General features: G+C 41.1%; 2 protein-coding genes across 3 annotated transcripts in view; one reads left to right on the top strand and one right to left on the bottom strand.

Annotated features, from left to right (window-relative positions):
* Positions 1-4008, bottom strand: part of NOL10 (nucleolar protein 10) — a 50949-nt gene extending 46941 nt beyond the window's left edge. The window contains exons 1-4 of the mRNA XM_051778312.1: positions 3908-4008; positions 3436-3481; positions 2606-2704; positions 1726-1803 (exon numbers count right to left, since the gene is read on the bottom strand). Of these exons, the coding sequence (XP_051634272.1) occupies positions 1726-1803; positions 2606-2704; positions 3436-3481; positions 3908-3973 (289 nt within the window). The 5' untranslated portion in view covers positions 3974-4008. The remainder of the gene's footprint in view (positions 1-1725; positions 1804-2605; positions 2705-3435; positions 3482-3907) is intronic.
* A 5536-nt stretch (positions 4009-9544) lies between these two features.
* Positions 9545-16493, top strand: part of ATP6V1C2 (ATPase H+ transporting V1 subunit C2) — an 18027-nt gene continuing 11078 nt past the window's right edge. Inside the window, exons 1-4 of one of the 2 annotated variants that reach the window (XM_051778340.1) lie at positions 9545-9659; positions 10423-10640; positions 12223-12290; positions 16038-16123. In XM_051778340.1, the coding sequence (XP_051634300.1) occupies positions 10512-10640; positions 12223-12290; positions 16038-16123 (283 nt within the window). In that variant the 5' untranslated portion in view covers positions 9545-9659; positions 10423-10511. Of the gene's footprint in view, positions 9660-9798; positions 10319-10422; positions 10641-12222; positions 12291-16037; positions 16124-16493 lie in introns of those variants that run through there. The other variant, XM_051778339.1, reaches the window with a different exon arrangement.

Genomic DNA, 16493 nt, shown 5'->3' with positions numbered 1-16493 from the left:
CTAAGTAAGCAAATTTATTTGCAAACATTGGCATAAATCCTGAAAACATTTACACTCATGCTAATCTTTAGTCATGTAAGTATTCCCCACAGGTGTCAATGCACAAAGCAGGCACTGTGATAAGATCTTTAATTATATAGCTTCATTTGCAAAACAGTAAGTAGTTTCTAAAACTTTAAAAATATATGAAGCATCTTGTAATCTTTTTATCGTTCTTGTATACTTGACATGTTCCTCAACACATTGCTCAGTCATGTATTTTATTGGTGCAGGGAAGGTCTAATCAAATGTTTTTTGGTGAGTGTGTGGTCCATGGAGCTTTGGTACTCCATCAAAGGTGACAAAATGTGACATCAATCTGGACACATACGCATAAACTGGCACATGCTGTCCTTCTAAGGGGTCAACTCTTCCACAAAAAAAAGTTCTAAGTCTCAAAAAAATCACAAATGTGAAAGCTACTATTCATGCTGAACACTGTAACATATTGAACTTTGCCTAGTTTAAAATCAGCTGTGTTGAGAACATTAGGGAGCAGCTGCTTCAGCTAAATTGGTTCCATATAAATGAGATAACTCATTTAAAGTTACCTGAAGTGACTCTACGCTATACTTCAAATGAAACATACTTCTGCAGTCTAATAAGATGCCAGTTCAAAAAAAAGCATTAAGGTCTAATTTAAGCTCTAATTACCAGCAAGCATTTAGTATTACAATGATTCCATCTTTCAAAGTGGGTCTCACTCTTGCCATACCTTTTCTCCCCAGTCTCTCTGAAACCCTGCCCTACCACCTCCCCTGTTACTGCATTGTAGCACTGTTCCTTCACCCTGTATCACTCCTTGTAGTCCTAAGGCAGAGGGCAAAAAGCCACCCCCATGCTCTACTACCCTTTTCCTGAGCTAATTCAGCAGTTTTATTTTTCACAGCACTTTCATGCACATCAGAGTTAGACCAGTTCAGTTCTTCTGTAATGAATATGCTTATCCCCTCATTCTTTTGGTCACCTCTGTATTTGTTTTCAGTCATTGGTTGTCTTAAAAAAAAACAAACCAACCAACAAAAACCAACCAAACAAACCAACCCAAACTCAGGCACTCTAAAATTCTCCCTTTCCCATTGTAGCTCCTTGCTTCCCTCACCACAGTTGTTCTCCCTCCAAATTAATAGCAAACAAGGTGTTGTTAGGGTCTTGGCCATGCTACCATCTATTCCTAAGTACCTTGTTTCCAAGAAAACAACAAAAAAAAAGCAAACCAAGCAAACAAAATTACCCCTCAGGGAATTCCCTTTATCCTGTAACTTGTCTACTGAGCTTGGGCTCCAGGGAGAAAACTGAGCAACAACAGTGCACTCTCCTACCTGACTGCTTCACAGAAGGGGAAAGAAGGGAGATCTGGCAACCACCCAGGCACTGTACCCATGTCACATTCACTAAACAGAACACAGACTTCAGCCACATTCACCCTCTGAGCCCCACACTTACTGGCTCAAAGTAAATCTTACATTCCCCACACCACTCGTTCCAAGACGACAAAGAACTCTGAAGTGGGATGACAAGGAAAAAAATAGAGAGATAAAGACTAGGGGATGTTTCACTCCAGATTCTTGTGTTGCTCTAAAGTACATTCTGTCCCCTCAGCACAGGGAGAGAAATCTGTACTTGAGTCCAACCTGAATTATGTATGAAAGATATCTTGTGTTAACAGCCATAGTTTATACTAACCTTCAGAATCTAAGCATCTTTCAAATTTCTGGGATAACTGATAGGTATCAAAACAACGGACCCTTGGCTTGTAAGTTCCTGAAAGAACAATTTGATGTTTAATTTAAAAGAAACATTAAACAAAAAGTAACATTAAACCATTTTTTAAAAAACATACAGTATCTTACATATATAGGCTTTACTGTATTTCTAGCATAAGTATTCTGATCTTCCCAAAGCCTCTGTGACTGGAAAAATATGCCTCTTAGGAACACAAGCTTATGGCTTGATTTTTGTCTTCGGTGCTTGCAAGCACCCTACTTGTATGCAGGTTCTTCTGATTACCAGGTACATCATAACAGAATTAATAATACCTTCCAGTAAGTCTGAAAGACCAAGGCTCCTTATGCTATTAATGCCTACTAAAGTACTCCTGTTTGGATTCTACTTTGACAGTTACAAAATGCAGCATTATCCTCCATCCTATAAAACAACACTCAAACAGTGATATTCATAAGTTATTTAAAGCAAATTTACATATATAGAATAATTCGGAACTTAGTTTTTAACTGTATTATAAACAGATTTGTTTTTTATATGTGTTATAAATGCCAGTGGTAGGGGGGTTGGACTAAATAATCTTCAAAGGTCCCTTCCAACTCAAACCATTTTATGTTTCTAAGAATTCTGTATTCTAAACAGAACTGCTCCACAGCACCACTACCAAGACAGCCATTCTATCACACCTTAAGAGTAAACTTCCAACACTATGTTCAGTGTTACATTTAATGTTACATTTAATGAACTCTTATCAATTCTACCTGAAACCCTAAGTCATTCTGCAGTCAAGATTTTCTAGGACTTTTGGCCTCTGCTACAGAGAGACACTTTGTTAACTCACCAACTGCCATAATATACTGTCCATCTCTTGATACCTTAATCTTTGTGCTAACTGTGGGCATTTCAAAGTCTTGAATAAGTTCAATTCTTCTACGGATATCTATAAAGAAAAAAAATTGCAAAGTTAGTACAATTGTATCAGTCCAAAAACCTATAATGGTTTCTTAAGGAAGCATGTTGAGCTAACTGAATATAAGGAATATGTTTTAAAGATATTTTATCTTTTAAATATTTTAACTAACACATTATAAGCAGATTAACAGTCTGTTATCACTGAGGAGCAGGCTAGCTCTGTGCCAAGTAAATTACTATTGTGAGGTAACTATGTAACAAATTATTATATAATGTAGTAGCAAATATTCATCACACATTTTACACAATTAATATGCTGTATAATGTATTCCATCTCCTGTTAACAATGCATTTTTCTCTCAGTTAAGTTTCTTATACAACACTTCCTATACTTCCAAATAGTCATTTTTATTTCCTATGACAAATTTAGGCTAAAATGATTATATCTGTGTTCTAAGATTAACATAGTAACACAGAGGAGTTTGCAGTCTGACTTTATCATAAGCTATACATGGAATCCATCCATCGCATTTCTGTACAATCCACAACTCAAATATTTTAATGTCTGAAATTTAAAACACCCCTGGTAATATTCTGTTCCCATAAAGCTATATAAGTCAAAGTAACTATTTGTAGCTTTAATTTTGTAGTTTTTAGAATATGAGCTAGAAATAACTTCCTCATATCAGTGAAGTATCTGCTCTGGACCTGAATGTTGTGTATGTATAAAGCTGAGGACCCCGCAAGGGCAAAACTCACCCACATCTTTCTTCTGTAAAGCTCTTTTCTTCCTGTCTGAAAGCCACTGCAAACAAATACATACATAAGAGTTAAGCTCATTATTCACTCAGGCACCTGAGAATCATTTAAAGTTTATCCAAGCATTTGAAGTATAAGACATTTAGCGCGCTAATTCTTTTCCTCTTGATTATTTTACAAATTTCCACTGATAAGTTTAACGATTGCACACCAAGAAAACTTACAAAGTCGTGCTGCTTAAGGGTCTGTGGAACAACAGACCTACATTCAGAGCAATAACGCACTCAAACCACATTTTTAGCTGAACGAACACCTATGGCTGTGTTTCGGTGAGGATGCCCAACAGGAGCGCACATGGGCCGGGCAGGCGGGCCGGCCCGGCCGGGGTTCAGCCCAGCGCCGGCACCGCGCGGTTCGAGCTCCCGCTGCGGGACCCGGAGCGGGCCGGCCGCGTCCCCCCCGCCGCCCTCACCTCCGGGAGGCTCCTGCCGGCGCTCAGGCTGTAGATCTTCACCTCGTTGAGGCTGGAGACCTGCATGGCCGCGGCCGCTCCCGCCCCTTCCCGGGCACAGGGGAAGCGGAAGGCGGGATCGCTTCCGCCGGCGGGCGGGACCCGCGGGGCGGGCGGCCTGGGGTCGGCGGCGCTGCCCCTCCTTCACACCGGGGAGAGGCGAGGGAAGCGCAGCAAACCTGCGGCACAGCCCGCTCTGCCGGCGCCGCAGCTCACGGCGAAACAGCTCCGCTGCTCCGGCTTCCCACGGGAAGGGCCCGGTCTGTCCGTCAGGCCGGCTGTGGTGCCATCGGGGTGTCAGCGAGGCGGGGGTCATGGTGCCACTGAGGTGTCCATCTGGAAGGTCATGGTGCCACTGAGGTGTCCACCAGGCAGGTCGTGGTGCCATCAGGGTGTGCATCTAACAGGCTGTGGTGCCAGTGAGGTGTCCATCACGCGAGTCACGGTGCTGCTGTTGCCTAAAATCGGCTCTTAAAAGAAACCTCTCAGACTCAATTTGTGAGTTTTAGGAAGCAGGCATTCTTTATTATGATGCACTGCATGATCACAGCAGGCCCGGTGCCCTGGGAATGGAATCAGCTTGCCAAAGTGCACCCAGAGGTATCTTCACTACAGCTTATGTCTGCATTACATGATTCATTTTTCATTCCCCACATTCTTGTTACATATTTATGACATTTCCCAACACTTATTAGCATATATACACATCTTTACAAGGTCTATGAGGGGCTTCATCAGGAGTCTCTGGTGGTTATCTTATGTCTGGAGCCCCCAAAGTCCTGAATGACTGCCTTATGCACTTCTTTAAGACAATACACCTGATTATAGAGTAACTTGGTGTTGCTTGGCTGGCTGCCTCAGTTCCCTTCTTCATTAGTTCTTTACTTTGCTTGATTAATCCCTTTAAATCACTTGTCTCAGCTATATGTAGTTTCTATGGTACATTCCACTGCAAAAAACCTCAAATATCAATGCCATTGAGGTGTCTGTCAGGCTGGCTGTGGTCCCATTCTGGATGATCTCCATGTGAAATCAGGAAGGCTGGAGTTATTTGGCAGCCTTGGTGGAGGAGCTTAATTTTCTCAGCCTGTGGTGAACTGTGTCCGATATCCGTGGAAAACAGTGAATCCAGGATTTAGCTCATCAGAACCTTGCCAGCAACCATAAAAAAAAAAAAAAAAGATATGCAAATAATTCCAATTGTTCCTGTTCCAATTTACAAGAGACTAAAATAATCTATATCTGATCTACACACATCTTCAAGAAACAGTGAAAATCACAACTAAATTCTTAACAATACGTAATTCTGATACAAGATGCAAACAGAAGCTGTTTCAAGTAATTCTTATGCATGGTCCCCTGGATGATGTATTGCAACAATGATGATACCAATATCATGACTAGAAAGGCCTCTATTCTAGTTTGTGCTAGAGGCTGTTATAGCTGAGATTCCTGGGAAATGAGCACACCTAAATATAGGTGCCTATGTGGGTGCTAGGTGTTTAAGCTCCAGTTTCAGAGTGTTAAGGCTTCACTTGCTTAAATGTAGGTTCTCTAGTGGCCTTTGAGATGCTGTATTGTGTCCAGGACACCTAGATGGGGCTGACACAAGACCTATGGAAAAACCATGCCCTCTGCAGCATAATCTGGAGGCCAGGGAGGACCTCCAGGGACATCTCTGGTGGCACTAGAAGCTGGGGCAGCTGCATCTCATCCCTGGTAAATGCAGTTAATGAAGTGTGAGGAGGTGCAGCAGCCACTGAGTGTCTTCTATGGGGTAAGCTCCATCATATCTAGGTTCCACCATCTAATTAGAGCATCACAAGCTGTTAGTAGACATTTAAAGCTGAATTACCTTGTCCACTATTCAGAATGTCCTTAAGGAATCCCAGACATCTGCACGGGGTTGGTTGGTGTGACAGAAGTCCAATGTTACCCTGGAACAGCAGCTGAAGGCCCAACAGGATGCTCCAGGGCACCTCAAAAGGCATTAAGCAGAGTCAGGAGGTCTGAACCTACAAAGAATTCCTAGAGGTATAAAACACTGGAGATTCTTGCAGTCAGGAGAATTATGTGACTTTCTTTCGCTTAGACTACACAAGGATTCCTGACCCTCTTGTCCATTCCCTAGATGCATTTAGCTGACTACAGTGCAAACAAAGAACAGTAGAACCCAGAGGTTCTGACTGCACAGCAAGGAACAGTGTTTTATTTCAAATGTCTTAAAATTATATTTTTATTCTTTTCAGTCAATTTAGTTTGAGTGAAAAGTTGATAAATTCAAGCCTGGCCAGTCATTCATTTAAGACTTCTTAGAAAATCAAAGGGGAAAAATGAACTAGAATGTAGGCTATTAAAAATTTCAATCCAGATAACTTAAGAGCAGCCAAATCTGCCTGTTACACTGACTACAGAATTTAAAAAGTATATCATTAATTTTTGTTGAATGTAGTAATGATATACTTCTAGATTTTCCATTCAAATGAATATAGATGAGCAAGTAGATGAACTGACTGCAAATATGTGAGATACGGGATGCTTTCAACAAAGAGCAAATCATGTTACTTGCCTTTTCTTTCTTTTTTTAGTGTCAGATTTTGCTGTGTGCAGTACTGGTGTTGGCCATGGTGGTGCAGTGTTCTGAACAGTGGTGATAAGCAAACTGAATGTTACCTTTCCTGGTTTTAATGACAACTAGACAGTGCCCCTGCAATAGGTATATACATATGATTATGTTAAGGACAAGCTGTCAGGTACATTCACTTTTCATGTTCAATATAAAAAAAAGTTCATCAAGAAGATTCTGCTGCACTTCACATACACAGAGAGCGAGTAATCAATATTCCAATATTATTTAACATAATTAAGAAATAGATACATAGCTAAGAAATTATGATAGGTAGTTCATATACTAATATTGAAAGTACACAGAAAATTATGAAATTATTTAGGACGTTCTTCACTGAAATGTTTTAGACTACAATTTTAAATATATTGCTGCAACAATAGTAAAACATGGAGGGTTGGGAAGTAGGATTTAAAAGATTGGTTTTGAGCAGAGGAAAAACACCCCACATGTTATTAGAAAACTAAATAGGTAATGCTCATAATAGCTGTATAATTTGTTTTATAGAGAACTACGGCTCTATGGCTGCTGTTTTGCAAGCTTAAAACAAGCTTTCTCGCTAGTATCAGTGTCATAATTGTCTAGGTAATTAATTTTGGTTATCTGTTTGAGAAAGTTGTTTGGGAGATACTTCAAGTAGGATATTTCAGTACTGTTAATGACTGTTTTGAGGCAGAATTTTGTTCCTTAGTGTGACATCTGAAAAAGTACTCATAAATACAGAGAGAGGCAGAGTCACAGAAAAGTTAATTGCCTTGATGGATCAAAGGAAACAGAAAACCACGTGATGATCATGAGGGAATTAGACAGCTCTGAGATCACATGGCACCACATGCAGGGCCAGCCAGGGAAATGGCTGAGGAGTCATGAGCTGTCAGAGCTGTGTTACCACCAGACTGCAGCACACTCTCCTTGTCCCACAGGATGCGGTGCTGCCTGCTTCTTCCCTTCCACCTCCACTGCTGCTTCATCCAGCCTGAAAAATATGTAGTGGGGAAAAAAATAAAGATTAAAAAGTTGTAATAAAACTAGAAAATATGATAATAGAAGACGTTCAGCAGGACATTGCTTAGGTATTAACATCATGTGTAATTGATCATTTTCTATGAAAACAATAAAGTAGCGTAATATTTTCACTTTAATAATAGTAACAAAACAAATGTGAAATATGAAAAAATAAAAAAAGTTGCATTGCTACTAAAAGAATGTTTAGGAAGGAAATAGCATATATTGTAGAATCCAGAAATCCAACAACCCTTGAACTTGGATTTTACCTTAGTAGTCGTAGCATCCATGCATACAGAAGCATCCCCAAAATCTAGCACCACTGCATCAAGAAACATTTCTGTTCTCTTCACACTAGCGTCAACTTACACAATTCTAAATTTAAGAAGCTTATGAGAATGTAACATTTCTAAAATTAATCATGCAAAGCATTTCCACAGCTTGAGACTGCAGCAAGGATCCAGTAAAAACTGGTTTGAGGTGGGAAAGAACTGCCTTATCCAGGTGATGAGGTTTACTATACCTTTCAGACTACTAGTCTAGGAGTAGATATATATGATGTACATGCTTGAGCATCAGTTAATTCTGTTTTCATTATTAAAATGTATAGTCTAAAGAAAAAAAAACAACAAAAAGGAAGATTAGACAATAATCACTTTCTATGAATACCATCTCACACACCATATGTTCATTTTTTGGAATTTTTTGGCTTTCTGGAAAACCCTTTGTTGTGCCCTAGCGGTCTGTGATTGAAAAGAATTAAAATCATAGCAGTTATGAGCACTGAATGTTTAATTAGCCTAGAAAGGAAAAAGAATAAACCAAAAAAGCCTCCACAGACTGATTATTTCAGCTACAAATCTCAATGTCTTTTTCTGGAGTATACACTCTCCTCCTCCACACATGTATTGCTTTTTTATAAATCACTAAAAATGTTAAAGAGAAGCAAAGGAAGATGAATCGTTGGCTAATCTAAAGAGTCTATAAATTTAGAGCCTAAGACCTTGACCTGTGTGTTAGCTACCTAAAGCACAACTTACATGGAATGATGCAGGATGCCTTGCATCAGATGCTTCTACCGAGTGCTGAAGATACTCAAACTCATTAGAGGTCTTCATCTAAGGTTCTTGAAAGTGTCAAGAGCTCTTCTTTGCATGACCAGACTTACCTGGCCCCAGCATCTCAAACCCTCTCTGTTTACAGCAGGTCATGTGGAAAACCACAAGCATCTTTCTGTTTAATTTCTCGTGGGGCTTCATTTACATTTGATACACAGAAACATGAGTAAATAATGCACTGTCTTTTGAAGAAAATAAGCCCTTAGTAATAGAAGAGATTGTCTAAGTGCTGTATGACTGCATAGGGATTAGACCACTCAACTGGAAGACGAGAACTGGATAACCACCTGTGTGAGGCTTAGACTCTCACTTGCAGAGATGCTTTTCAGAGGCAGGTGCTTAAACACTTGCTTCCTTCAGAACATACCTGCATTAGATGGCTCGCAAGAACATTCCTCCGCCCAACCTATGAAACACTCCCAATGTCTTAAGCAAGCTTAAGGCAACATAACACAAGCTCAAGACTTGGTAAGGACTAAACACCACAGCTATGTACCAAGGAAGAAGCATCTCCAGGAGCGAAAGCATCACTACCTTGGGGGCTTCTGCACCACTTATTTGTTAAATAAAGCACCCAGGGAAGTCCTATAAACAAGACTTTCCTAGAAGTTTCTTTAGTTACTCCAAAACCTTCAGGCGTGCTAGACGCAGTCAGCGTTCAACACAAAACTAATGGCCTCTGCATTATTTGTACCACTTCAAAAGACAGTAAAAAGATGCAAAGCTGTCGGAGTCAGAGCTGTGACAGAGCACCAAGCACAGCAGCCCACCGTGGCCCGGGAGGGAGCCCTCACCTCGCCGCACTCACTCGCGGATCCGGCGGCCGCTCCGCTCCGCCCCGACCCTGCCCCGGCCGCCTCCGAGCGTGTCCGCGCCGGGAGCCGCCGGGAGCCGCCGGGAGCCGCCGGGAGCCGCCGGGAGCCGCCGGGCCGGGAGCGGCGGGCACAGGGAGCAGCGCGGGCAGGTGAGGCAGCGGGAAGAGACCCGGTATCCCCCACATCCCCCACACCCGCGCTGACAGCGGTCGGTGCCCAGGGGCCAGTGCCACACCTGCCCCGTCCCGGGCACCGGAGAGCGAGGGCGTGAGTCGGGGGTGCCCCAGGGGAGCCCTGGAGAAGGACGGGGGATTGCGGTGCGGTGCCCGCTGTTCGCTCTCCTGCCCTCATCTGTTCGCTTCACGCCACAGTACCTGTCCCCCCTCCGGGACAGACTGTTCTGTCTGTGGTGGTGTGACGGTACCGTCTCTGTACTCCAGGACCTGCCTTCCTCCAGCTCCTTCCTATCCAGCCGGGGAAGAAAAAACACAGGGGAAAGCAATATTCCATTCTTGCCAGTGGCATCTTTTGTAGCCTTTATGTTCAGCAGAAGTCTTGCTTTCAATTTTTCCTACAAGTATCCAACAATTTGAGAATGGTTATCAAGCAGAAATGTTTTATTACGTTTGGGTGGTTTGGTGAAGTCCCCAGACTCCCCAGTGGTGACTGGACGTACAGCGCAAGGCAAATGGAACAGGTCGGGAGGGAAAAGGGGAGGAGGAAGCTTCATTTCTTCATTCCGAAACTGGATGGATCAACCCTGAGAAGGAAAGAACAGTCACACTCTTTCCGTGACATGCTGGGGAAGGTCATGTTCCATTTCAGCCTGAGACATAGGACTGACTCACTCTCCTGGTGTTTCTGAAAAAAAAAAAAAAATCAGTAATCTGTTCTAACTCTTTCTGTTCTTAGGGAAGAACACGCTTTGTGCTGTGCTTTTTCAACCACTTACCTGCTTTGAGTTTCTGCAGTGAGCAGGAGTGAAGGAAAAATACTAGATAATGTCAGAGTTCTGGCTAATTTCTGCTCCAGGAGATAAAACAAATCTGCAGGCATGGGAGAGAATGAACACTGTGACATCTAAATCCAACCTGTCCAGCAACAGCAAATTCCATATTCCAGACTTAAAGGTAAGTGAAGAAGGGGTTTGTGTATGGGCAATACAGCAGCACTAGCTAGGGCTAAAGACTTTTGGGATAACTGTGGGATTTATCCTTTAGGATAAACATGGGATTTATCTTTCGGAATAACATGCAGAGAGTAGAAGAAGACTGTGGTTGGGGGATGAGTTGTGTTCAGTCAACTGAAAATTGATCAGAGAGAAGTAAGTCATTGTGCTCAAAGCTGACCTTCACATTGGAAGGGTACATGTATCAGAAGGAAAAATGAATAAGTTAAATAACTAATCTCTTACATTCCATGAACAATTTGCTCCTAGTCATGAAAGACATACAGCACTTTACATGATGGATTGCTAATGCAAAGGGAGTAGCTAGAACCACAGCAGTAACACTGCTGACAGAGAAAGCAGTGCTACAATGCACATTAGTCCTTGGGAAATTGATGTGTGTGTTTATTCAGCTGCATTATCCAGCTTCATAATATCATATAAATTCAAAGGGTATTAATCCATGATTTTAAAAATTATTTTATGAGATCTGCACTTTTATTTCTATTTCAGTAGTGGCTATGAGGTAATCAAGATCTGCTGCATTAAAGTCAATAGAGCTACCACAGATGTAGAACTTGATTCCTTGGGGATTTGTCATCACCATCACTTAACAATGCTACACTTAGTGCACCCAGGATCTGCCTTTAATCCAAAAAGATTGTTAACAGTTATAACTTGAGCTCTTCCAAGTACATAAGGATCCAAGTAACAGGGGAGCATGGCCTGTTCTCAAGTAATAACCTACTGAATTGTCACATGAATGTTTCAGACTGGTAATGTTGCTTTTTGCATACACACCTGAGATCAATATTATTTTTACCATCTATGGACCTTATTTATACCATCTGTGGACCTTACCCAACTGGTGGTAGTGTGAGTCTGCTTATGCTAAAGGAACTAAAGCATTTGGAGTATCTGAAGACACCCATTCACATTCTGCTATTTGTTCTATATAAAATTTTTTTCTTCTCCCTCAGCTTGACCCTTCATAATGTTGAGCGGGCAACATTAGAAGAAAAAATTTAACAATATACTGCAATACCATAAATACAGGATGGTGACTGAGTCATACAAAAAGCAGGTGTTGGTTGGAAGTGGCTTTGTGAGAGACTTTATCTTTGGTAATAGCAAAAACTCAGACAGAGACCCTCTGTCTCAGGGTCTCTAAGTGCTGCTTCTCTTGGTTCTCTTAGTACATCTGACTTGTTTGTATGTGTGCATTATTTTTGTGCATTTCTAGTCATTGTTTTATCAGGTTAAAGACTATGCAGCTCAATGAATGATACAGGATGAAATGAAATCAGGAAGACAGTGATGTGTGATCTTGACACTACACGTATTTTTTTCCTTTATTGGAAAAGGCTTTTTATGTCCTAGGTCCTGGGTAAAGGAATTGCTACTATTTTCCACAAAGTAGATAAAGTTCAGCCAAACTATTGAATTCACGAGTGTTAAGCACAAATCAGTCCCCTTAAGGCTCTGCCAACAGAAGCCTTAGGCAGAGTTGTGCATCTTTCACCTAATTCTCATCTTTTGCACAGGTGGGGACACTGGATGCTCTTGTTGGTCTGTCAGATGAGTTGGGAAAACTTGATAGCTTTGCTGAAAGGTAAAATAGATCTTATTTACTATCTACAAATGAGAAACAGACATTGTTTTTATGAGATGGTATGTCCTTGTGTTCACCTCAGTCTGACTCAGTTCAGCCTGGACTACAGCTGGACTAAAGTGGGTAGGCTTTGTTTAACCTTTGTGTTGATTGTCATGAAGTCATCATAAGGAGAGGATGATTCCTTAAAATTTAGCTGAATGGAGTCTGTGATAGTTTTCTCTGCACAGTGATTTGAGTGGCAGTGCTAGGAAAGCTGTTTCTCAAAAGGAAACTGCTTAAAAAGGTGAGTTGTTTGTTTGTTTAAGAACATTCTTCCTCCCCCATCCAGAAACTTAATAAAACAGCTTTTAGAGAAGATGAAGCCCTTCCTGATCTTGTTTTCACAGAGTATTTCTGTAGAGCCTTCTGTCCCTTTGCAAACAGATATAGGAGTTCTAAGGATTAAGTTATTTTAAATAAAATCCAAACGTCTCCCTTTCAGGCTTTTAAACTCCTTGAAAGCCAGAATATTGACTCACATTGTATAAAACCTACTCAAGCAAAGACTTGCATGATCTGACCATGACTTGCTGATCATTGCCAAGTTTGCCTTTTGGACCAAACTGACCTGGATGTACAAAGAATAATACATTGTAGCAAGCTGAGAAAATGCCAGGTTGTAAGATGCTTCATGGCACAAAGTAGAGTTTGAGACAATGAAAGTATAAGCTGCTGGGTCTTTCTACTTTGTTCTATTTTTTGCTTTGGAAGCATGCAACTATGAACACATGTAGTTTTGGTCATGTGTTAGCTCTGGGGCTTTTAGCCTTTTTTTCTCCCAGTCCAGACTGAAAAGGATTTGCTTATCTAAATATGCTCAATCCTTTCATAGGTTTTTATCAGGCAATTGCAAACATATACAGAAACCCTGACAGAAACTGTTGGCATCTAGGCTGGGCAGTTTGGGTCAAAGTAGGTCTGCTACAATACATTTCTCCATAGAATTTTTTTTCTTTTAATTTTATTGGTGCTACACGAAGTCTGTATTAGGATGATTACATTTGATCACTCTGGACTGCACACAACATTGATGTTTCTAGGATCATAGAATATGATTCATATCTTGCATTGAAAGACTACCTAAAACTAAACCATATTGCTTTTTCAGGATTTTTAGCAGGACAGAGCAACTTAATTAATCAAGAAAAGCATCTCCATAGTGACCCTGCCGAAAATACTGCCCCATATTCTTTGTAAACATGTTCAGGCCTCTGGTTCATACTGCAGAGAAGGAAATGGGAATGGGGGTAAATCTGGGAAGAGACAGTGCCAATACCTGCTAACTGTTCTCATGGAAGGTGTCTCTAGTCAGGGTAGCAGATAGGCAAGCAACAGTGAGGCCCTTCCACTGTTATCTGCTGAGGCAAGGACTCTTCCTGTTTGTCCCATTTGCCTATCAAGATAGGTAACCAAGAAGGATCAACGACATTTAAAAATAAGAGGGATACATTGAAAAATAATTAAAAAAGCATTAGAATAGTAACAGATAATAATCAACACAGATTCATCAACACAAGAGAAAAATCAAATGTATTAGCAGATTGAGTCCCACAAGGACATACAAAAGCATTTTGCATTAAATAAATGCCTAAGGTTTATGTCTGAATTGTGATTCAGGGGTTAAAATGCCAAGCACTCACACTTGATTGAAGTAAATGGCATCCAGAGGGTTACAAGCCTGTTCAGATGACCTGAGCAGTCATGTTCCTGCTCCTCTGAAAGAGCTGCCTGCTGAACTGTTGCTGGATAAACACAGCTGCCAGTAAAGCCAGGCAGTGCAAACCTGTCAGCGCTGCCTCCTGCCAGGACAGCAGAGAAGGGGCAAGAGCTTACAGGAGCTATTGTTTCCACATACTTTTATTATTTATTTACTCAGGGAGGAAGAGTGTTTTTCCATGTCACCCTGTGGTAGCATGGAGCTCTCTCATATTGACAGTCCTCTGGGTCACTGTTAACTGGGGATTCTCCCTGTTCTCTATCAGCAGAGCATTTGGCAGCAGCCTCAGATTGCAGGACTTCTGCTCCCTGTAGTGTTTTGGAGGCCTGGCTGGTAGCACCTTTTTGTTTTCAGTATCACTTAAAGACTTTGACTTTTTTTATTGGAAGGTAATGATATTGCAGCACTTGCAGAAGCAAAATGTGAGAGTCTTTCAAGACGTAACAATAGGTTAAATGGAGCTATCCTTTTTATGGGTTTTTACTACTACTTCGTGAGGCAGTTTAGCTGAAACCCTTTCCTTTTTAAAGCATCATTTGAGCGTGATATTTGCTCAAGGTGGGATTCATCTCATCTAAAGGCAGAGGTTTAAGTGTTGACTGTGAAAGCTGCTCACTCAGTGAAACAGTAATGAAAGCTACTTTGGAAAATCTCTGGTTTATACACTTCCCCATGGACTGCTTTCTCCATAAGATCTATAGACTCCTTCTATTGGTCTTACCAACTACTGCATTCTTGGCAGCATCAGCAATCTCATCTTTTTCCTCCCTGTCACAGGACTAGAAAACCTTTCCCAAGACTGTAAGTTTTTTCACGGGAATAGAGATAGATGTAACTGCCTTGCAGCACGTGAATGAAAATTCTTTTCTCTGATGTTTTCCTCATATCAGGAAAGACTGTACCTGGCCCAAAGTCCTATTCCTGAGCTCTTGAAAACCACAGGATGTCACAAGATACATTGTCCAAACACTGTAGGTGCCCTTTCAGTCTGCAGCTCATCTGCAGCTGTAGTAGTCTCCCCTCAGGAAGGAAAGAAAGGGATAAGAAGCCTGCCATTACGCTCCCTATCACTGTGCCAAGGATTATGTCCACTTCATGTCTCCACCAATTTCATGATCAGGCAGTTGCTTTGTAGCTGCTGCTTTTTTTTTTTACAGTGTGTAGTCAACCTGGAACAGTTAGGGAACTGAAAGCCAAATTCTGTGAATATCTCTGAGTGCAGAAGGATACTTGAACAACCAGAAAGTCTCTTAGCCTGTATGAGACAGGTACTTTGACTAGAGACAGGGGGATCTACTGCTAGAGGGACTTAATTAATTCATTTTTTTAAATCAGCAAAGAATAAGTAACTGTGTGGAGATAGTGTTCTCCAGGAGGGGCTCTGTTCAAATCACTACTCTGAATCGGGCAGAAGGATTTCAGTCTAGTTCTCCTATACCTTAAAGGAATGTCTTGTCCATCATGCTAAAGATAAGAGAGAAAGATTCCCCTAAAGAAAAAGAACAAGAAGGAAGTTCTCCCTGTCAAACAAGTGAACACTGCCATTTACCTCTGAGTACTTTATAAGAACCTTCTGTCGGCAACCCTTAGAGTTTCTTTGGCATTCTAGGGAACGAATTTTCAGTCAATGTTGTCTGTATGTAGCCTTGTGTTCCTTCATCACCTTTGGAGTTTTAAACATGGGTTTCTTGCCTTCTGGTTTCTGCTATGAGTATAATGAGTGTAGAGAAGACTGAATCTTGATCAGTCTAGAGTGCTGGATAAATGACATTACCTGTGTTTTTGCAGAGATCAATGTATTTAAGAGATAAGAAATTTAGTTCTGCAATATATCATAGATTTTTTTATCATCATTTGAATTGCAAAGTAACCTGCCTTGCTTCAGGTGTTTTGTTTGGGCATCTCTGTGTTTATTAGATCATTGTGATAACTGCTTTGTTACAATTTTGTTACAATTTCACTAACATAGTTTTCTTGTTACACCTAAGCGTAATAAAGAAAATAGCCCAGTACATAGGAGAAGTTATAGAGGACTCAAAAGATAAAGTCCAAGAAAATCTTCTGGCCAATGGAGGTAGGTGCTGTGAATGTGGGATTTTTAATGCATTGATGCTCCCTTTGTTTGTTTTAGAATATGAATATGTGGAATCGAAACTCTCGCACTTCAGAAAGGACAGCCACAGCAACATTTTATAAGAACATGTTTAGCCTGCTCCCATTTTTCTCAAAGTTAGCAGAAGCTAACTTTGGATGAAGAGGAAAGCAAGAGACATCCTCCTTCACCCCTAAAATGACCTAGCACATTTCTGTGCCCTGCCTGGGCTTGATCTCTTATGGGAACCTAAATCTCATTCTGTATGGCTGTGTGACATCTGTCAGTGATCTGTTACTGATTTGCATTCCCCAGCTATCCTGAAAAAGTACAACAAAATTGGATGTGTTAC

This window comes from Manacus candei, unplaced genomic scaffold (genome assembly GCF_025592945.1).
Source record: "Manacus candei isolate 608988 ecotype Guabito, Panama unplaced genomic scaffold, ASM2559294v1 h1tg000011l, whole genome shotgun sequence".
Taxonomy (NCBI): domain Eukaryota; kingdom Metazoa; phylum Chordata; class Aves; order Passeriformes; family Pipridae; genus Manacus; species Manacus candei.
The sequence above is the reverse complement of the archived record's forward strand: the minus strand, read 5'-3'. Positions and strand labels throughout refer to the sequence as shown.